Source organism: Sprattus sprattus (genome assembly GCF_963457725.1).
Source record: "Sprattus sprattus genome assembly, chromosome: 12".
Classification (NCBI taxonomy): Eukaryota; Metazoa; Chordata; class Actinopteri; order Clupeiformes; family Clupeidae; genus Sprattus; species Sprattus sprattus.
In genome coordinates this window covers 19,960,076-19,983,767 of record NC_137910.1, presented here as the reverse complement: position 1 = coordinate 19,983,767, position 23,692 = coordinate 19,960,076, and the positions used below count along the sequence as shown (strand labels likewise).

The 23,692-nt window shown below is 44.6% G+C and overlaps 1 protein-coding gene across 3 annotated transcripts; it reads left to right on the top strand.

The window, feature by feature from the left end:
* Positions 1-883: 883 nt before the first annotated feature.
* LOC308373006 (ubiquitin thioesterase zranb1-B-like) lies at positions 884-22,998 on the top strand. 3 transcript variants are annotated; one of them, XM_080848393.1, is made up of 11 exons: positions 884-1,166; positions 1,954-1,985; positions 4,154-5,353; positions 13,492-13,574; positions 14,263-14,416; positions 15,291-15,362; positions 16,016-16,214; positions 17,549-17,669; positions 18,593-18,722; positions 19,955-20,187; positions 20,724-22,998. In XM_080848393.1, the coding sequence occupies exons 3-11, from the start codon at positions 4,228-4,230 to the stop codon at positions 20,940-20,942; spliced, it is 2,337 nt and encodes a 778-aa protein (XP_080704519.1). In that variant the 5' UTR covers positions 884-1,166; positions 1,954-1,985; positions 4,154-4,227; the 3' UTR covers positions 20,943-22,998. The 3 variants fall into 3 exon arrangements, with proteins under 3 accessions (XP_080704519.1, XP_080704517.1, XP_080704518.1); XM_080848391.1 differs by having other exon boundaries at positions 13,492-13,679; XM_080848392.1 differs by lacking the exon at positions 1,954-1,985 and having other exon boundaries at positions 13,492-13,679.
* Positions 22,999-23,692: the final 694 nt, after the last annotated feature.

Genomic DNA, 23,692 nt, shown 5'->3' with positions numbered 1-23,692 from the left:
ATACCAAGTGTTTATACCGGTTCATTTATCAGCCATGAGGATATGTGAATTAACCAAATAGAAAAAAAGATGAGCTCTATTACCCGAATCCGGTCCAAACCATTGCCTTTGCGAAAGCCAACTACAACGTTCGTGACGTCAGTGTCGAGGTCCTAGCATGTAAACAAATAAACAGCTGGTCGATGCAGTGCTTGCGCGGTGGCTTAATTTAAAGGGAATGTCTACTCATACGACCTGTGCTATGCTTGCACCCCGTAGGCCACTACCAAAACCCTAAAGGATTCTTAAATGAATTCAACCTACCACAAGACGTGTGCTTTGGCCATTCCCATAAATCTCGCGTTTACATCGCTGATTTTTTAAACTATATCCTAAAACATACCACCCTAGGATTGCATTGATAACGGTACTGACACTTATTAACATAGATTCAAACGCCTTGAGAAAACAAACACATTTCGACTTAGTATTGTGTTCAGTGAAAAGATCCAAGTGCGCTGACAGTTGTTTGTTGTCACTGCAGATATTGCTGCGGTAGAAATTTCGGTAGCGATGACATCATTCCTTTAGCAACACGAAACAAGCGCCATTGTGGCTCGAAACGTGTTATGTTGGCCTTTCCTTTTTGCCTATCACAGTGAGCCAAGAGGGCGAATATGGGCTACAGTTTCATAATTCGTCGACATCAAAGGCTGGTGCAACGAAGCCTTCAAACCATTGGCAACGAAAGAGGTAGTTCCTCATAGGTCAATGCGAGGTATACAGAAAATTACCCAATCAGCTTAGTGGGCGAATCCAGGTGATAACCCTCCTCCCGTCTCTGTGGAGTAGGTTTATTTTGGCTTTTCCCGTTTCCCCATCGCCGCCATTAGACTTAGACAGCTAGGCGGTCAGAGATGGGGATTAAAATTATTTAAATCACAGAAACTCGGCCTTGAAGACTGTCTGTTTAGGCTACAATGTACGGCTCTCGCCCAACTGGGAAGTGCAGAGGAAATGTAAATATGGTGCTGTTAGAGAAATGAGGGTGTAGGGGAACTCGGTGTGGGGCTGGAGGGTTGGTGCGGATTGGGTTGCATTCGGAAAAGACTGAGAGAGGCCAGAGGAACATATCGGTGCTGCAAAGGGACTAGTGGTTGCAAAGAGAAGAGTAGTCACAAGAAAAGGTAAGGCCTGCCTTCCAGCTCAGTATTTATACCAAGTAAATGTATATTGAGCGATAATCTCTTGTCTCGACGGGGTATTTAAAACAACAACACAGCCTACTTCGGTCCACATCGTTAACATTTCCATGTTGTATGCTACATTAGGCAAAATGTTTCGTAGTCTGCAGTTTTCATACACGGAACAGGAAAAACACGTTACAACAGTGACAAATGAAGCGCTTGGATCATTAGGGGAGACCCTGCAGCGATAGGAATAGCTAACTTACTTGAAGCAGACACGCATTACCTAAGCTGATAGATCGCATGATTACCTGTCGCCTGTTCCCAAGTCGAGGTGTCCTCATGTCATTGGACTTTCTTCACGCAACCGCCTGATATGCAGTCGCCCTGTTGTTGTTATTTTTGTTCGCGGTGCTATCTGCAGTTGGCAGTTGTTGTCTGTCGCGGTTATGTTGAATTTCGAGCAAAGGGTCGACTAAAGTTTATTGCATGTAATGTCCCTAAGTAACGTAGGCTGATTAAGCTGCCCCAGCAAGATGACCACCGGAACTTGTTGTTAACCGTGATACATGGAGATACATAATATCAGAGAGGCTTGTGTCGCCTTCCGAATTGTTTTGACATAGCCTACTTGTAAACGTTCTCTAGATACATTCCATATTTCCAGTCTACTCAATTGTTACGTTAGTCTCATGTTCGCCAGTCAGGTTTTAGTTTGATGATCAGAGTGCTCTACCCGTTGAAACTATCGATCCATAATATTCTTACTTTTTTTTCTAATCTTTAGATTGCAAAGACGAGCTTACTCGCAGCAAGCAGGTAAGAGTTATTGCCCGCCAGTTGTTTATAGACAAATTCAAGCAAGTACTATACCCCTATTCTTATCCCCCCTAGTCGGAGCATGCGCTATCTCATAATAATGTCTGAATGTTTCACAACCAACCCTAGCGCGTCCCCCCAGGAGTAGCCTATAGCTTCACATCAAGATAACTTAAAGTAGGGTACTCTATTTCAGTTGATCACAATACGTGTAGAACAAACAGACTAGGAAATGCTAACGCAATTGTTGCCACTCTAGTGCGAATAGCGAGCCTTATTAACCAAATAACAAGGATTCAGCCAAAAGTAATAGCCAGTGGGTAGGTGTCATCTTTGTTTTGATACATTTTGACAAGCACACGAAAGATCTGAATGAGAGATTGGGAGCTGAGGGTCATTTGATGTCTACACACCTTTCCCTTTTGTCCCCAAACCCAATGGTGAAATGCAAGTATTGAATATAAATTAGTAGAATAGAAGTAATATGGCAGTTGATAATTTGATGTCATTGTTGATTTGTTCTGTATAAACCCCGGTTTTATTCTTGGATAGCGGTCTGCCAAGCCATTGTATAGATCTGGTCTCCTTTTCTTCTTCTTCTTCTGCTTTTTCTTCTTCTTCTTCTTCTTCTTCGTATCTCTCTCACTCACTCAATCCCTCTTTCTTTTGAATTATTAGAATCTTCTAAATGGTGTGCAATACATTCTGTTGTCATAGCTACTAAATGAAAACTGTTTTGCATCGGGGGTCATGTTGGCCATGCCTCGGCTGGTGTTGGCTTTGGGTTACACTACGCTCTGTAATGTTGTGCTCAGGTGAGTTGTGACTGGAGTTGCTGGGCAAGAAACTGGGTCCATTTTGGCTCCCTTCTCACTGTGCGCACAGGCTCCCATTCTGTGACTTGAAGCACATTAGTGCCGGGTCAATACTGCTCGCCTTTGTTCTAGTGTGTGTTTTTGTTTGTTAGTTTTTTGTTTTTGTTTATTTTGTTCATTCAACTGGAAACATTTTCAGGAATTATCATGTCATCATGCTGCTGTGGCTTCAGTCAGAGCTGTTTTTGGAACCATACTGTGTGTGTGTGTGTGTGTGTGTGTGTGTGTGTGTGTGTGTGTGTGTGTGTGTGTGTGTGTGTGTGTGTGTGTGTGTGTGTGTGTGTGTGTGTGTGTGTGTGTGTGTGTGTGTGTGTGTGTGTGTGTGTGTGTGTGTGTGTGAAAACATTGTCTTTGTCAGAGTCATTTGGGCCCATCCTGACACTGGGTAACAGAGGACCCCAGAACAGATGACTGTATGACCTCTGCATGCTGCTTCAGTTTGTTCTGTAAATGGCTGAATATTTATACAAAAACTTTACAATGATGAGTGGTTGTGTTGTGTAAGGATAATTTGATAATGAATTGAGCAGCATACCTTAAGTGTTTCTCTAAGTTGTCACAGATGATGAATTTTAACAGCATCCGCATGGCATTTTAAGAGACAGATGAGCCGTTTTACTTGACTAAGAACTGATATACTTGGAGTGTAGTTAAGATTAAATGATGCAGAGCAACCTTGCTATCTCTTGCAACAAGGATTCGGATGGCATTTTAAGAGACAGATGATCCGTTTTACTTGACTGATATACTTGGAGTGTAGTTAAGATTAAATGATGCAGAGCAACCTTGCTATCTCTTGCAACAAGACAGATTTTCTTAGCGTTGCCTCAGCTGTCCGTGTGTGTGTGTGTGTGTGTGTGTGTGGTTTAACAGAACGTAAGTAAGTAATCAGCCTGTGTGCTATTTTGATGTATGCTATCAGGCAGAGTATAAGGCTCCAGTTGGTCTTGTTTTATTGTCTTCTGAGACACTTTTACAATCTGATGTACAAGTCAAGTTAGCCATGCTCCATTAGCCGTTACTGCCAGATATTATTATGTGATCTAATAACTTGATGGATGTTACCACAGTGCTGATTCTGCATTGTTTACTGACTGGTTTACCCACTGGTTTACCCACTTTTCCTCTGAACGCTAGTCCTGGAAGGTGGGGATGATAGGCCAACTGCATCAGTGATTAAGCTGTGCCCTGTACAGATAATGCTTTAATAGGGTACGTGTGTAGTCCACCGTGCCAATTCCCCTTGTGTAATTGTATGTTTGTTTTGTTGTTTTTGTTTCCCACCATGCACAGTATTCGTGTGTGTGTCACCAGTGTGACCTCCTGCCGGTGGGAGGTAGAAAGCTGCGGGGTGCGCCAGAGCGAGGATGAGCGAGTCGGCCGTCAAGTGGGCGTGTGAGTACTGCACCTACGAGAACTGGCCGTCCGCCATCAAGTGCACCATGTGCCGTGCCCAGAGGCCCGGCGGCCCCATCATCACCGAGGAGCCCTACAAGATCACCCCGGCCCTGGACACGCCCTGGGACCCGCCAGCGCCGGTCGTGGGCTCCACGAAGGGTGGCTCCAGCCTGCTTATCTGCCCGGACTCGAGCACCCGACCCCGGGTGCAGCTGGCCGACGAGGCCCCTGAAAGCACCACTAAGTGGTCATGCCATATGTGCACCTACCTGAACTGGCCCCGAGCCATCCGCTGCACGCAGTGCCTGTGTCAGAGGCACCAGCAGCAGAGAGACTCCCCATCTCCTCCACCCCCTCCTCCCGCGCCCAGGTCCAGAAGTCCCGGTGAGACTCCTCAGACCTCCAGCACGCCTGGTATCCCACCACCACCACCGCAGCAGCAACAGCAACAGCAACCTCAGCAGCAGCAACAACAACAACAACAACAACAGCAGCAACAGCAGCAGCAGAGGACTTCCCCAGTCCAACCCGTCACCACGCCCCCACAGACTCCCACCCCAGACCCGTGCGAGGAGCGGAATGACCGCAACCGGATCAACCGGATCAACACCACCCAGTACGGCCAGCAATGGGTCTGCGCCGCCTGTACCTACGAGAACTGGCCCAAGAGCCGTCGCTGTATTGTGTGCGACCACCCAAGGCCCAACCACCTCACACCCCCCTCGGGAGGCTCCCCGGAGCCTAGCGAGCCCGGTGGTGGCACTGCCGGCATTGTTACCGGCATCCCCTCCGGCACTACCATCACAGCGCTCAGCCCGCCGTCCTCTTCGCCCACCGTCAACGAGCAGTACCGCGAGCGTTGCCGGCTAGGTGTCGGCATGGGCTGCAGTGGCACTGGCGGCACCAGGAGAGCTTCGCCGCCGTCTTCGGGCCGGCCGCTAGAGCCTGAGCTGCGGACGATGGAGTTTCAGCGCATTGAGCTGGCGGCCGGCGGAGGGGTCGGGGGAGAGGAGCAGGCAGTGGACTTTAAAAAACTCAAACAGATCAGGAACCGCATGAGGAGAACTGACTGGCTCTTTCTCAACGCCTGTGCAGGTATGTGGAGAAAGCTTAAGGGCTTGACTTTAGTCCTACCTGTTTGTTTAACATGCAGATTTAACCACGCTGTTCCATGATTGGTAGACTAGCACTTTAGTGTTTTACGCTCAGCTATTTTAACAGCTAACACACACCTCTGTCTGCAGACTAGATTTTGTGCTAATCTCACATGTTTGTGTTTGTCACTGACTCCAAATGAACACTGAGATACTTTGTCAGTGTTGGCTTTGCCAGTGGAGTTTTTATGTGTTTGTCAGGGTGTTTGTTTGGGTGAGGATCTGTTTATGCAAGTCTCTCACACACACACACACACACACACACACACACACACACACACAGTAACCAAACAGCCAACAGGAGTGCAACAGCAGACACACATCACACAATAAGTATAAGTGGGTTAAAGCTGATGTGTCCCTGGGCAGATACTTCAGTGTTATGAAAAAAACTAAAAGTGTTTTGAGACATTTAATAGGTTAGATGTTAGAATTAATAGCTAAGAGATTGTTTATATCAACTTCTCACTTCTTCCGGTGACCACATACTTTCAGGGCTCCAAATTATGTTTTTCAATAGACTTATTTATTTTATTGGCAAACAACAACTAAGCTCAACCTCAACCTCAAGGCTGTGGTTCATACCATATCATGACTTTGGTCTCAGTGATTTTGAGGTGACTGGTTGGTCACACACACGGTTAATGGCCTTCAACTTATTATGCACAGACATGAACATTGACAGATTTAGCGTTCTATATCTGTATGGAACTAGCAAAGAGCACAGCAGTCCTAAAGGACTTGAGCCCAACATGAACATACACACATATTGCTGTCCTTCACGAGTAGCCCTAGTATATATTGGGGCCTCGGCCGAGGAAGCATGTAGATAAAAATAACAGTCTCGTGTACAAGATGGAAATAAACAAGCATGCCAGACCAATGTGTATGTAACCTATGAGTTTGTCCACTTGTGTCTGTCTATTTCGACGGAACGTTAGAAGGCTTGCCCACGTCTTTGATGTGTAATTTCTTGTTCATGAACACATACACACACAAACACGCACACACTCGTGGAGACATCCAGACACTTCATCTTTTGTAAGTGGAGGTGACTGCTGAGTAATCCTGTTTAATCTATCTCTCTACTGCTCACTGTCACTAAGGGGACGGACACACACACACACACACACACACACACACACACACACACACACAAACAGAGATGTCTGCTGCAGTAGAACATGCTGCAAAGCACTGTGAGTTCTGCTCCACTTGGAACTCTTTTCACTCTGCCCAGAGAGGCAGACACAGAGAGAGAGAGAGAGGGAGAGAGAGTGAGAGAGAGAGAAAAAGAAAAAGAGAGGGAAGGGAGGGAAGGGAGGGAAGGGAGGGAGGTGCCGTCTTTCTGTTGAGAGTTTGAGTAGAGAACCAAAGAAGCAGCCCAGATTCCCTGATCTGATTTTACTTAAGAGCTCCCAAGCCTGCTAACTATTTGCCATCTATGTTTACATTAACGGAGCTATGACCTCACCTCACCACTTACTGCAAAGGCACAGAGGATCTCTGTATGGGTTTGTATGTATGTGTGTGTGTGCGTGCATGTGTGTGTGTGTGTATTGTGTGTATTGTGGCAACCCAGAGCATTTTCCCTGGAGGAATGAGGTCTGCACATGGGCTTCCTACATTTTCTCTCTGATGAGCCATTTGTTGAAACCTCTGTCATAAAAGATGAATGTTGCTTTGGTCCACCCGTAGTAAACAGAATGGAGGTGCACTCTTAAGCACGGCCGCAGGAGCACTGATTAATGGGGGTAAACTAACTGCATGTGTTCCATAGCTCAACATATGAAAGTAGCTTCTGTACAAGATCCTGTGGGATTTTTGTTTGTTTGTTTGTTTGTTTGTTTGTTTTTTTTGGGGGGGGGGGGGTACTTTCACCCAAACGAAGGCTTATCCTGGGAGGTGGGGCTGGACCGACTGCATCAGCTTTTCAGTGGTGTAGTGTATAGGTCATTCTTAATGCGGTTATGGGTGTACCTCAGTCCAGCCTGCTTTCCTTACAGCAAAGGAGGTGTGTTTATTGGTGTACCTCAGTCCAGCTTGCTTTTCCTGACTAGACATTCATCTTCTATGCCAGAGGTTTCAACAAATGGCTGTTTGATATCCCTCATGTCCACGTCCATGTGTTATCCACATCTGTATCCTAACTGTGTGTGAAATTACACACACAGAAAAGTTCTGGCAAGTTTACTTTTACGGCATCTGGTTTGCCATTCCCAGTCAGTGCTTTTTACCAGTTTGTTTGTTTTATGCGTTTATTTGTGAAGGGACAGTGCACATTGATAAACATTTCCCAAAAAAATGCAAATGCACTGGAATTAGCTAGGTTAGCTAGTTTTCATCCATTGTCCCTTGGCAGGGCATAGTGGTGAACTAGCTTGTGATGCTAGCTTAAGATGCTAGCTTGTGATCCTAGCTTGAGAACACAACTCTGACGAGGCTCTGTATTATAGGCAGGTTACAGCCACACTCGACTGGGCAGCTTTTTGTCTGTGGAAAGCCCATCGGTTGTCAGTACAGCTACACAAAGGCAGGTGAGAGAGTTGACCTGACCTTACACACACACACACACACACACACACACACACACACACACACACACATACACACACAGGTGGGAGAGTTGAGGTGAACTCTTTCTGAGTCTATGAGATACAATAAGTAAACCATCACATGCCCTTTGTCAGATCAAAGCCAACTTTACAAAGGAGTTCTAGTTTTAGGACCATTTATGGAAAAATATAATGTCCTTTGTTGAAGATGTCCTGCAAAGCAGATTGCGACTAGCAAATGCCACTAGACTAGGTTGTAACCTAAATGAATGGAGTTGTGTGTGAATAGTTCCGTAGTCAGTGCTTTAGTCCTTTCTACTTTAAAATAATAGCTCTGTGGGGCTGTGTGGGTTTCTGCCTTTGAGAGCTGGGAAGCAGCTGGAGAGGGCAGGCAGTCAGTCAGTCAGTCAGCTTTAGCTTTTAGCCCGGCTTTGCGGGTAAGAAGGAGAAATCCAGACTGAGTTTGGCATAAGTCCTCACACATCAGGCCTGACTACACACACACACACACACACACACACACATATACACACACACACACACACTCACACACACACACACACACATATACACACACACACACACACATATACACACACACACACAAATATACACACACACATTTACATACACACACATATACACAAAATCCCTTGCTCTGAGATGGAGAGCAAAGAAATCCTCATCTAGACCTTCTCACAAAAACACACGCAGATACACAGACACATACTCACACACTCAAACTCACAAACACAACCCTCTTTTGTTTTTGTCTCCACATTTCTGGAGTTTTTGTAAATGCAGGCCATTGTGCCTTGCTGTGGTGGTGGAACAATGACGGGCAGTATTACAGTGAGACATTAAGCTGTGCAGAAAGCACTTCCAGAACGGTAGAGAGCAGCACTGGAGCCTTTCAGAGCCATGTTACTGTGGAACACTGTAGACACCTGTGTTTGCCGTTTGCGGTTCTGTGCTAGAGCTGCTGCTGGAAGCTGTCAGTGTTTTGTTTCAGGTTTGGTGAGTCACATCCCTTTGCTTTGTTCTGTAACAGAGGCTGATGTAGAGCCTGTATGTGTGTGTGTGTGTGTGTGTGTGTCTGTGTCTGTTTCTGTGTCATAGGCGTCAGTTACGGGGGGGACGGGGGTACATGTCCCCACTACTATTCATGATTTGAATTTTGTCCCCACCACTCTTAAAAATGTGCAAACCAATTGCGACCGAAAAAATCCCCACATACTCAACCGCAATCGCCCATTCTAAATCTTGCGTATGATCCACTCCCATCAATTCGCAAACATTTCTCAATTACGGTGAAAATTATTCATAATTATTACACGGCTCTTCTTAATGCTGTAGAATGCTCCATTCACTTGAATGGGGCTTCCCAACGTTCTGCGGTCAACTATTTTCCGATAACTGACCGTTGCTATGCAGTTAATGACCGCTGTCAAGGAAAGTGGCCTTTTTGCCTCTGATTCACATCTTTCGTAGCACTCCGCAAGTAGTACGGTAACTTATCAAGGGAGTTTCAGCGGACGGTTGAGCAGCTGTGTTCTACAGAATGTTCAACTGTCTTTGAAGTTCAACGTCTTTGGCGAACTATTTCTCTGCTTTTTAACCTCACTACGTAGGCTATAGTAACAAAAACAAATACATTGTAAAAGACACACTGTGTAAAGTAATTTTTTTAGTTTTAGCCGTATAATAAGCGGGATAATGTATAGAACGCCGGTCATTGTCGGGAAAATAAGCCCCTTCACGGTGAATCAACACCCCTTCGCTTCGCGTCGGGGTGCTGTTCGCCCTGTCGGGGCTTATTTTCCCGACAATGACCTGCGTTCTATACATTATCCCTTACTTATGAGCTATCACTTGCCCAATAACCATTTTAACAATAGTCAGTCTTGACAACAGCAAATAATTAATTTAGCCTCATTTGCCTTTTGCTGAATGAAACAAGTCTCGTTTTTATTAAGTTATATTGCCATCGAAAAATCGCAAGGAAGTCTGGGTTATTTTTTGTCAAAGATTCTATAGCCCACCCACAATTGTTGCGATTGTTTCCCACCCTGTGTTGTGTTGCATTGCGTGTTGAGTAAGCGATAAATAGGCTCCCCCATGCCCTTCAAACACAAAAGTGGCTGTAGGAAGCGGTATGAACGCAACGAGCAGGAGGGTGGCAAAACTGCCAAAATGATCTTCATTTGGATTTGTGGCGAAGAGTGTTCAGGAGAACGCTACGTCTCTGACCCCCAGCCCAACGGAAATTAGGCCCACCAGTAGGGATGCACCGATATCACTTTTTTACAAACCGATACGAGTACGAGTATTTTTATTTGTGTACTTGCCGATACCGAGTACCGATACCGATACTTCCAAGATTTGGTTTCCATGAAAGTTTTTATTTTATCTTCTGCAGGTTATGTCAAGCCTATAGTACAACATTAACAGAAGGCTATCCCAAGCCAAAAATAAACAGAGCTTTCTGGTTTAAACAAAAAAAAAAGAGTCAATATCATCACATTAGACTAAATGTAAATATAGACAGATGGCAATTTAATTTGCTGCAAAGTTAACAACACAGTCTGCTTAACAAAAAGTGAACAGAACTATCCTGAATAAGAACATGAGCACAGTTCAGTTAGAAAAGGATCAACAACTCTCTTCCTCCCCTTCTCTCTCTCTCTCTCTGTCTGTGTGCGTGCGCATTTTTTTCTTTTGAAAGACGTCAGTAAAGATTGGTTGCTTTGGTCTCTTGCGCCACTGTGAACTTTGTGTGCTTAGCACTATGGTGCGTCTTCAGATGTTTAATCAAATTGCTTGTGTCAAACGAAGTACTTTCCTTTCCGCACCTCGTCACTGTAACAGTGAAGATCTTACACTGTGCCTTACTCCTGTCATAATTTATCTTAAAATGAGTCCAAATCGCCGTTAAGGCAGCACAACGGTATAGCGATTTCTTACTAGTTTAATGTTGACAATGAACTGGGCTACGTTCTTGCAGCCAAATTGACACTTGCTGATAATTGACTGTGTTAGGGAAGTTGTTTGCAACCTAGCCAACATACCTATCACAATAACATTGCAAATAAGTTAACGCAAGAGCACTTAGCATCAGGCGGAAAAAAAAAAAAAAACACGTAATACTAGCATCAATGTCCAAGAGTGTTAAAACAACCTTGTTAACATCGCTAACGGGATGTCTTGCTAGCGGCTACTTGCTAGCGGGTGTTTATGACAAACTAGCAAGTCAACAAGATTCCTGAAACACAAGACAAGGCAGACGTCCTCTTTTACCCTCACATGTCCTCCTTTCGAGACCTAAATGCGTCCGGGTAAAAGAGGAGAAAACAAATACATTCCCGTCCCCGTCAATCAACCGTAGCAAATGGCAATAATATGTTTTAGGCGCAGCGTCGCTAAAGACAGTAGGCTAGCCCCTACACTTTGCCTATGTAACAGCAGTTCTAAGTTAACTGCAAAACATAAAATAGCCGAAGATAGCACTTACCTTTACTGGAGGTCGTACGTGTTAAGTTCAAAATCTCTAGCGAAACCGTTAGCTTACGCAAGCCACCTCCACACATCGTATCCAAGCTGTTATTGAATTGATTTAAACTGCAAGTTCAACCTCAACGTATCTGTCTGCAATACCGCTCTCGGCCTCTATGCAACTCGGCGCTCTCACACCTGGCAGGCATAGACGGTAGAGGAGAAGAAAACACACGCGTTAAGACGCAACACTGGGTATCGGTTTTTGGTATCGGTAATTTAAAACGAGTACGAGTATTTTAACGTAGTATCGACCCGATACTGGTATCGGTATCGGTGCATCCCTGCCCACCAGGGTAGGCTAATCACATAGTGTTTACTGTCTGATATACTGTCAACTCCTATAGTTCACGTCCTGCTTTTCAAGCAGCGATCTCTCAGCAGTCATAAGTGCAACAAATAGCAAAAGCTCAGATTGTGGATAACCACTTGGTTACATCAGCCTTTGGCGAGGTGTGCATGGCTCTGCTATTGTTTCTTACCGTAGAATGCCATTCTGAACGTCATGCATGTTACGTTTTATAATACGCCTAATGCTACTTCAAATGTATTTTTTTGCTTCAATGTCGTTGAAAGAATAAGATATTGTTGGAGGAAGTTTGTTTTGTTGCAGCAGGCGCTGTCGAGCTAGCCTGGCCATTACCAGCCTGTGACTCCATTTCATTCCGTCTTTCAGTCTGGGCCAACCCAATGCATTTTGGTTTCCGAGATGGGCGGGTGCTTATCTTGAGGTTTAAAATCATTGGAGTTCCCTTAACCAATCAGCAACGTTTAGTAAGCATTCGGTAGATTAAACTCTTCCCAAAGCCAGTTGGGAGAAGAGCTACGACGTCCTTTCCAATCATAAAACTTACAAGAAAATACTCTTGTTCTCCTTTTAATTTTCTGATGTTCTCGAGAGTTGAGACAACTTTTCCGATAGCTTTTCGTGTCTTTTCCTCCAAGGCGAGTTTTGCGTCACAGCTCTGAACTGTTCGCTGATTGGTCCTACAAAATTTTGAGTTCTGGAGACGATTGTCAATGGGGTTGGGCCAGACTGAGTATGAGCTTGAAATCAATTCAGGCGGAAATACGTAGGCTGGTGTCACCAGGCTACTGTCGAGCGGCTGTTCCAATAAATCCATGTAAATGTTCGTAATTCACAATAATGTTTGATGACCCCCTGAAGAAGTTGTATTAATGTTTCCCCATGTGTTGTCTACTGCTCATTTTACACTGTTTCTCCAAAATCCGTTTGATCGATGAAATACTGTGTTCATTGGTGTTTTCATGACAACATATTGTAGCAACCCTTAATGTGTATTTTACATCATAAGTACATTCGCCTGCGTCTCGCAGAATTGCATTATCATTGCTTCTGACGTTACGAAGGTAAGGGGGAAGTCAAGTCAGTGTTACGCCGCTGGTTGATACTCAGTACCTCGTTTCATTTCATACACCCTTTACAGTCTGACATTGATTGTCTGGCAAACTGTGTTGTCAGGAGAAGTGTTAAGTTGCCAATTCTGTTCTTTGTCCTATGTGTATTAGTATTACATATCCCGAGCCAATACCCTGGTGTTCCCACCACCGTTTTGCAAAACAAGCCAAAACACGATCTTTTATTGTTCGAATGGGATTTTCAACACCTGACAATACACTGTAGAGCATATTGTAATGCAACGTTGAATGGCTGAATAGCTTACATAAGGGTACCCAGCACTTTTCAAACCGCACTCAAGCTTATGGTTATTGTCCCCACCACTTCTAAAAACAAACTGACGCCCTTGGTCTGTGTGACATGGATGTTTGGTCCCTGGAATGAAAGTGACCCCCTTAGAAGTGACATTTTTTATTTTAAGTCACTTTGGCTAAAGGTGTCAACTTTTATACCAAGCACTAAGCAAGCTTTGAAGAATACATGGTCTGTGTACTTGTCATGGCACACGTCCACATACACGTCACTTGACCCAAGCTGCTCTTTGCTTGTCAGGAGTTGTGGAAGGGGACCTGGCGGCGGTAGAGGCCTACAAGTCTTCGGGTGGAGACATCGCTCGTCAACTAACCGCAGATGAGGTACGGCTGCTGAACCGGCCATCCGCCTTTGACGCTGGCTTCACACTTGTGCACTTGGCCATCCGCTTCCAGAGGCAGGACATGCTGGCTGTCCTCCTCACAGAGGTGAGAGGACAACCGCAATGGCAGATGGGAAATGTAGTTCAGATGTGTGTTCAACGCATGGGGTTTCCACACATTCAGATGTATAAATCACAAGCACAAGACACAAGGTTTATCTAATTTCCAATTCACTGATAAAGAAGCAGAACTGTAGCTAGCTGTCACCACAGGAATTTCTGTTTTTGTTATTTGATGTTGAGAGATTTTGCAGCACATAGGTTTGCAAATGGTGTAAGCTAACCTGTACTCTTCAGATAGCCTAAGTTATCCATCCCTTTACTTTTTGGAGTCACAGAGAGTTGGGATTAGTTTCAACATTACCTGGGCAGAATCAGAAATTAAACTCTCTTTTTTTTTTTCTTCACTGTTCGTCCATACTTTAAAAAAACGTCTTCCTAAGACTAAGACAGTAGTGCACTTGAATGGTGACCTGTAACTTAGGATCACCATTGAAATTGGAGTCCATGAACAGACATGTCTGGTCATGACAACAAGCTTCACTGCATTCACTCTTGTCCATATGTTGGCATTTGCCCCTCCCTTTCTGTACCTGTCCATTTACATGTGTGTGTGTGTGTGTGTCCAGGTGTCTCAGCAGGCGGTGAAGTGCATCCCGGCCATGGTGTGTCCTGAGCTGACGGAGCAGATCCGTAGGGAGGTGGCGGCCTCTTTGCACCAGCGCAAGGGCGACTTCCCCTGCTACTTCCTCACGGACCTCATCACCTTCACACTACCAGCAGGTCAGCCTGGAACAGCCCCATTCTCTCACACGCACACACACACACACACACACACACACACACACACACACACACACACACACTCCCTCTCTCTTGGTCCCTCATCTCTGGAGCTTGTCACTTCACTCATTCAAAGCTCAGTTTATGTAGCCCCTTGTGCTCGTCATGAAAGTGTGTTCAGACATAGTGTGACAACATTATTGCTTGTTTACAAACATCAGTCTTTCTCCGTATTAATCTATCTACAATCAACTGAGAGGGAGGAGCACTGTGTGTGTGAAGGTTTTACTGAGTCATAGGTTGTAAACAAGTCGGCAAGATTTCTGCAATGTTAAGTATTTCAGCTTACACATTTTTTTGATTTCCTGCCAGTGTGGCTCAGAGATTTGGCATTCTTGTGTGTGTGTGTGTGTATGTGTGTGTGTGTGTGTGTGTGTGTGTGTGTGTGTGTGTGTGTGTTTGTGTGTGTGTGTCTGGATCTTGTCTGGTGATCTGAACACAGACCCAAAACCCAAAGGATGGCAGACAATGCAGGTTTTCCTCAGAGTTATGCATGTTTGTCATGAAGCAATCCTACATGGAAGAATCCTGATGAATTCTGGGGCCCAAGAGGCTTGATTACAACCACTGCTTTCAACTGTCCAAGGCTTAGAGAGAGGATTTAAGAGGGCTGTTTGGAATTCTTTTCCTTGGCCCAGAGCACCAGTCTTCAATATGTCTGGGGTTTTGGTGTGCAGTACTGTACCCTGCTAGATTTCTTTCTGCTGTGTTTATGCCTCTTTCTTTTTTTCTTTTTTTCTCTCTCTCTCTCTCTCTCTCTCTCTCTCTCTCTGCCTTCCCCCCCTGTCTCTCTCTCTCTCCTCTGTCTGGGCAGACATTGAAGACCTTCCCCCCACTATCCAGGAGAAGCTGTTTGATGAGGTGTTGGACCGGGATGTGCAGAGAGGTGAGAAGAAGGAAACAACAACAGTCCTGTCCTTTTGCAATGAATTGCTCCCTCAGCCTCCATCTCGCACTTAAACGCTCCCCTCAGACGGAGCTCATTATGTTGTTATCTAAATGGGATCCTCTAATTGTGCCTGATGAGTCTCCTCAGCTCCATGTTGATGGTCTAGCCCCGAAGATTTCTCTTGCACATCCCCTGGCCCCCTAAACACTTGTCTTGTCAGCCTCTACTGACCTGTTTGCACTGATACTAGTCCTCTCTGTAGGCTCCCACTTCAAAGCGTTTTTTAGTGTGGACGTGGCCCCATTGGGTACTTACTCTTCTCATGCCGTGCCAGCTGGACTTGCTGCTGCTGCTGTCCTCATGCAATTCCCAACCACTCCATGCACTGCATCACACCTTCATGGTGGGGGTGGGGGGGGAGTGCGGGTTGGTGATGTTAGTCCGCTTTGCTAAAAGCATTATTTGGCTCTGTGAAGCATCTTGAGACCATGTCAGTTGTAAATGGCACTATACAAATATATAGAATGGAAATGTAATTGAATTATGGCACTGACTGATTGAATTCAATTCAATTGAGTTGTTCAGACTTCTGATGTGGTGTCTCTGTGCGTCTCCCCCTTTGGTGTCTGTGCCCGCCGGTCCTGATGCAGAATTGGAGGAGGAGTCGCCCATCATTAACTGGTCCATCGAGCTGGGCACGCGATTGGACAGCCGGCTGTATGCGCTGTGGAACCGCACGGCGGGGGACTGCCTGCTGGACTCCGTGCTGCAAGCCACCTGGGGCATCTACGACAAAGACTCGGTGCTGCGCAAGACACTACATGACAGCTTGCACGACTGCTCGCACTGGTGAGGACACATTCACTTGCACAGTTGGTCGATCTCAGTCTGCCCGTCTGTCTGCCTGTCTGTGTCAATCTGTCTGTCTTCCTTTGTCTCTCTCTGTGATTTTTAGCAGGTTGTATACTGAATTGCACACTGACCTGTCTGGTAGCTTTGTGTAAAGTGTAATTATTTTACGCTTTCTCTTATAAGGATTAGCGTTAGGGGTTATTTTCTACAATTATGTGTAATTGTTTTCTATTTAAATGGTTATACTTTCCCAGTAGCCACGTAAAACACAAATATAGCTTATGATTCAGATGAGCAACTTTTAGTTTTGTGTTCTTTGAAACATTTTCAAGTAACACTATTTAACGATTTGACACTTTTTGAGGTATGGTTTTATAGGCAACTAGTTTTGGTACCATACTCAAATTAATTTTGATAGCATATGGTCATGCGAAAGACAAATAAACACATGTGTCTTTCCCACTAACCATCCAGGATATGCCCTATGTAGATCTGTGTTCCGATCTGGAACACCCTGCAAAAATGGAAGAAAAGCTTTCAAAGCATTACATTGCCAGCTATACTGCCAAAAGACACCAGTTAGTTTGTGTCGTTTGCAAGGTTCGCATGCCTTTTAGGTAGTTAGCTTGCTAGTTTTGGAACAGAACTTCTTATTGCTGCTTTAAGTATTTAGTATTTACTTTATCGTCAAGAGTTTTTCCAAACATGGTTATGAGTAAAACTTATTTAGGCCTACATGACCAGTGAACCCAAACTTGATTTACTGCATAATTTACAAATACTGCTATGCTCATCTCCAGCAGATATTCCAGTTATTCCCAAACTAGCATGACCACATTTCCCCCTGTTCATTTTCTGCCTAGTGTTCGGGGCCATTCTGTCCCTGAGGTTGTGTAGCCGTGAAGCTCACATCATAAAAATCATAGCAGGTGTCCCAGTACTGAATAAATAAGACACTGCCAGTAGGTAATGAAGAATTCTTGTCGCGTCAATAAAGCTTTGTAATTGAACGATTTCCTCCTTATGTGTTACTGATTCGTTGATCTTGATCGTGTTTGTTGAAACATTACGTTAATTCCTGCCCACCCTGCCTCTCTTTCTCGTTCTCTCTCAATTTCAAAGCTGTGTTGACAAGACAACAATTCTTTATTTGTCATACCATGCCTGCTTGTGTGTATAGTTTCCTAGACAACAACAACAACAACAGTGATCATGCTAATAGACTAATGGCTCCTTCTCATGTGTATAGATTCATAGACAGCAACAACAACAGTGATCTTACTGATAGACTAATAGGCTAATGGCTCCCTCTCATGTGTGCTGCTGTTCAGGTTCTACACCCGGTGGAAGGAGTGGGAGTCGTGGTACTCTCAGAGCTTTGGCCTTCACTTCTCACTGAGGGAGGAGCAGTGGCAGGAGGACTGGGCTTTCATCCTCTCACTGGCCAGTCAGGTATACATACTCTATACAGCCCCCACTCCACACACACACACACACAAGCACAAACACGTATACAGTTAACACACACACACACACACACACACACACACACACACACACCCCCGACATGCACACACAAACACACACACACACACACACATACAGTATACAGTAAACACACACAGTTATTATACACACTCACACACACACTACTATTATAACGCAAGGGCAGTACAGCATTCGAGTGTAATGGAGGGTGGCAAATGTGTTTTACAAATTGCTGACCATGTCAGGCCATGAATTATGTACAACCCAATAATGTGTGTACCAGCCCAGAGGAGTGCCATGTATGTGTTGTACATCAGTAAAGGTCTGTCAGGGCGTTTTCCCCGACTTAGGCAGAAACACTGAACTATTGGCCACAATTTAAGCCCACAATGAAGCACACAGAAGGTGCACTGTGCTCTTCACATAGAAACAGTCCAAAGCTACAGTGGATAGAGCAAGGCATACAAAACATACACGTTATATGAATATGGTCAAATGTCCTCCTTCGACTAATTTTTGTGCTCTCTCTCCCCCCCCCTCTCCCTCGATCTTTCCCTCTCTCTCTCTCCCTCCCTCCTCTTTCCCTGTCTTTCTCTCTCTCTCTCCCCCCTCCCTCCCATCCCCTCTCTCTCTGTCTTTCTCCCCCTCCCTCCCATCTCCTCTCTTTTTATCTTTCTCTCTCTCTCCCCTCCCTCGTCTCTTCCTGTCTCTCTCTTTTCTCTCTCCCTCCCTCCTTTCTCTCTCCCTGTCTCTGTCTTTCTCTCTCTCTCTCCTCCTTCCTGTCTCTCTCCCCCCCCCCTTCTCTCTCATTCTCCCATCCCCTCTTTCTCTTACTCTCCCCCCCCCCCCCCCCCCCCCCCCCCTCTCCCTCTCTGTGTGACCTGCAGCCTGGGGCGAGTCTAGAGCAGACCCACATATTCGTCCTAGCACACATTCTCCGCAGGCCCATTATAGTCTACGGCGTGAAGTACTACAAGAGTTTCCGTGGAGAAACGCTCGGCTACACGCGTTTCCAGGGTGAGTCTCCATAATAAAGCACGCACAAAGGTGCTCATTCCCGAGGTGAACGGGTGGACTTACCACATCAGTATTCTCCCTACGTGCACAGGACCACACATCTAGCCCTGTGAGTGTTGTTGTGCTCAGATAAAGTGGATTTATGTTTGCTTTTAATCGTTTGTGAGACATTTCTCTTCTTAAACGGGTCACTGTCAGGTGAAGGTATACCTTTAGTCAGGTTGAATCATGTTTAACTAGTTGTTAAGCTTTACAACAGTATCATGAGACGAGATATCATACCAGATTCTAATCCACTGCTCCAGTGACTTCAATCACTCTGTCAACACATGTTGGACGGATGAATGAATGGACATATGATGGCTCTTGGACATGTTGAACTGAGCACAAACTAGTCAACGCAGGGCTATAGTTACTTGAACTAAATGAGATGCTAGAAGAGTTTTGTTTTTTTTTGACAAAAAGTCATCGGAATCTCAAATTTGGTGTGCATTTTCATCCACATGCATGTAGCATGTGTAAGCGAAGTATGCTTTTGAGAAGACCTCCTGGTGAATTCAATGTTTGAACATGTGTTTGCCATTACATACCAAAACAGGGAGGTATGGGCAAAGGTGTGTGTGTGTGTGTGTGTGTGTGTGTGTGTGTGTGTGTGTGTGTGTGTGTGTGTGTGTGTGTGTGTGTGTGTGTGTGTGTGTGCGCGTGTGTGCCTGTCTCTCTCTCTTTTTCGTCTGTTTCTGATTTGAGTCTTGGATGGGGTGGGGCTTGTGTGAAGGACTACAGTAACAAGCATAGCCCAGATTAATGCCTCACTAATGGTGAAGAAATCAATAGCGTATGTTTGTGAGGGAGAGAGATGCATTCTGGAGTGGGAGATGGATTGAGAAGAGAGAGGAAGCTAGTTTAAAAAGGAGAAGAGTGGAGCAGAGAAGAGAAACTTGGTGGGGGGGGATAGATTGCACATTCACAATCCTGTGTTTTTTTTTCTCTCTCTTTCTCTCCGTCTTTCTCCCTGACAGCTTATGTTTCCCCCCTTTGGTTCCTATTCCTCTTTTAACTGATTTAATTCACTCTTTTATTTTTCTGCACTTCACCATTTTTTTTTCACTCTTATTTTTTTGCAAAAGCACTTTGAATTTCCACTGTGTATAAATTGTGCTGTGTAAATAAACTTGCGTGCCTTGCTCTCCCCTCTCGACCCCACCCCGCCCTGTCCCTCTTGGCGTGTGTAGGAGTGTATCTGCCTCTGCTGTGGGAGCAGGGCTTTTGCTGGAAGAGCCCCATCGCCCTGGGTTACACGCGCGGGCACTTTTCTGCACTTGTTGCCATGGAAAATGGAGACGGCTATGACAATCGAGGCGCGGGCGCCAACCTCAACACGGATGACGATGTGACTGTCACCTTCCTGCCTCTGGTTGACAGCGAGAGGAAGCTCCTTCACATCCACTTCCTGTCAGCCCAAGAGGTAAGAGGCCATGACAGAACGCCCACATACTTGATGTGTCTGAGCCTGATGGGTATGAGTGTAAGAGTGTGCGTGTGTGTGTGTGCTAACTCCGACCGAGATTGAAAGCATAGCTATAAGAAAGTTCCTCCCAGTTTTTTTGTGTCTACCACCTGGTTTGTTAATTGGAACAAGTCTTCAATCGGGACCTGTGAAGTAGACTGGCTTGGCGCAGAAGCAGAGCCGAAGTGCACCTCATGCCTACACCTCTGCCATGTCACTTTTCTGCTCTGCAGCTTGGTATGCTGTTAGTTAACTTGCCTAAACCAGCTCAAAGCTTGCAGTGTTTCGAAGCACTTGTTGACAGTTTTATGTAAATGGGTTGAATTTGACCCCAAACCCCAGAATTCCTAATATAGTTGAAGCGTTAATTATGTGTCCTTATTGGTCGGTGTGTGTGCCTAACCTATATGCGTGTGTGTGTGTGTGTGTGTGTGTGTGTGTGTGTGTGTGTGTGTGTGTGTGTGTGTGTGTGTGTGTGTGTGTGTGTGAGGCAGATGGGGAATGAGGAGCAACAGGAGCGTCTGATGCGTGGGTGGCTGGACTGCTGCGTGACAGAGGGGGGCGTTCTGGTGGCGCTTCAGAAGAGCTCTCGGCGCCGCAACCACCCGCTCGTCACCCAGATGCTGGAGAAGTGGTTGGACGGCTATCGCCAGCTCCGCCCTTGCCCCGCCCTTTCAGATGGGGAGGATGACGATGACGATGAGGATGAGTGAAGAGGAGGAGTCCATCTACCCTCTTCACAACAACAAAAAAGACAGAGAAAAGCCTGCCTCTCTTTCTCTACAGACACACACACACCTACACACACACACCTACACACACACACACCTACATACACACACACACCAAACACACATATGGGCACACACTCAAAGAGACACACACAACTTACATAGCATCCTAAATTAAAAGAAGGAAAACCCAGAGACTGTCAAAACCTCTTCTTTGCTGCAGAGCAGGATATGGGCTGGGCTGATAATAAAGGATTCTAGTTTATGAATGCTAACAAACTTTCTAGAGTTTTCTGTGTCTCTTTCTTTTTCCCCCCCAACGTGAAATCTTTACCCATAAATGTAATGCATGTGGCTGTTAAAAAGAGGTTTAGAAATTATACCAGCATTTTAAGCAAAAGCAAAATGGCAAAACCTTTATACTGGTTTATAATGGACAGTTACAAAGCACATTTTCAATTATTTTATATCATTTTCTGGTCAAAACATAATTGGCTTTTCTAGAGGGGGACGATAACTGAAGTGAACACGACATCTTTGAGCCTTCACACACAGCTGAGAAGCTGAGCAGAGATGGCTAAGAATATGGACTTAATAAAACACTGCACATTTATGACAAATCACATTTATTATATAACATCACGCATTAAATTAATTTATCATGTTTTCAAAGGGGACAAGCCCCTATTCGCCCCAAAGTCAGAGTCCTTCTGGGTCGAGCTTCAGTCATCCATGTTTGATCCTGTACTTTGGTTTTTTTGTGAGGTTTTCAGAGAAAAAGGAAATTATTTCTTCTTTTTTCTTTTTATGGATGTATGTGTGCCGCGTGTGTGATTTTGTTCTTGTACTTACTGAAGAATTTTTACAGATGCCTACCTGCTGTAAGGACAGAAACATGTTTGTGAGCATCTGTTAGAGTTTACCTGAGTTTATGTCTATCAAGTACCTCATGTGGATGCTAAAATTTGGTGCTTTTACTTTGAAGAGGAAGGGGGGGAAGGGGGGGTAAGGAATCTTTGGCTCTGTACAACACTAGTGTCCGTTCAGTCTCAGAGCCTCACTCTCGTCTGTAGTCATTCGCACATTTCCTGCAGGTCCTGTTATTTCTTGTAAATCACCATGGTAACTGTTTCTTTGTGATGTCTGTTGAATTTCTGTCCACCCCAGACCCACATGTGTATTGTGTAGCTTCTGTTGTCAAAAAAAAGTGGCAGTTTCTTTACGCCTACAGCCAATGAAAAGAGAATGTTTTGCAGTACTTCTGCGCACTCTGTAAAGCTTGTCTGTTTTATTTGTTTGTTTGCATTTTGTACTCTGTATTTGCATTTGTCTGGCCAATAGTTTGGTCCGGTGTAAATAAATGCATAAAAACATTTGCCTGAAACACCAAAACAGGTTTAATAGAGTGCATTGAAGTATGAAGAAACCTTGGCTTTATAACAACATATTATGTATTTTAAAAAAGAAATCAGTTTTTGACAACACAAACACATATTACTCCTTTCAACATTTGAGGAACCTAAAAGTGTATTTTGAAATCTATTTCATAATAACCTGAATGGTTCACATTTTCAAAAGAACTTTTGAAAAATGTGGCCAACACGTCTGACTTGTTTTGTTTGATGTGTTCCATTTTGTTCTTTTTTTTTTTTTTTTGCTGATGGCTGGTTTTAAACTGTCTTGTGTGATGGGTGTACATTGTTTAAAAGACTTAATTTAAACCAAAGTGATCATTAACCCAGGTTTGTGGGACATTTGCTGTGAGCTAGACCCTCTTTTCTGTTTCTCTTGCCATGGATCACAGTACTGTTCTTCAGGCCTCCCTGGTGTTTTAGTGTGTGTCCCTTTCTAGTCAAACAGTTTAATGGACATCACTTGTGTTGTTGCTTTGTATTTATGCAATAGATGCTCTTGTGACTATGATGGTATTTGGGATTAGGTAAAAGTCGGACCTTGTTGGACAGGAGCATATAATGAGGGGCACGACTTATCAGGAAAAAAAAGAAAGGAAAAAATGTTTTTGAATGTCCACTTCTAAAGCCTCTATAAAACTTTATCAGAGACCATGTAGCGTGTCTTTAGTCTTTCTTTAGTCTCTTACTCCTTAAGTTCCCCTGTGGCGGCTCCTGACATAAGGTTGTCGCCCGACAAAAGGTGAACAAACTGAGGGAAAAGCACTAGTGGTTTAGTAGTAATTAAACAGCACTCTCTTTCACATGTACACAAGCACTTCATGATTTTTTTTATAGCATAGTGACGGCCTGTTGTTTCAATTGATTGTTGCCTGCAATCTCCTTTTTTCCCACAGCTGACAGGAATTACTTCTTTGCAGTGCAACAAGTATTTTGAAACCCCCGTGACATTGATTTGCTCACAAGTACACTTCACCAATTTTGCAATATACCAATTGCACAATCCCTTTAATTGCACCCTCCCATACACACACATCACATACAAACTAGTAAAAGGCCCCAATACAACTTTAACATTTAAACCATTTCTTCGCCTCTGATAATATTATTAGATGACCAATAACTTGATGTTGATACTACCCCCATGTGGATACAGCCACTTACTACACACACTGCTAAGGGACCTGCTGCATGTTGAGTTGATATTTTTCTCTCCTCTGTAAAATATTTCATGTACTTTAGTGTAGCATAAACTCTGAGAACCTTGTAGAAATCCCACTCCAGCCAGTCACTGGTTTGGTATCAAAAAATGTAAATGTC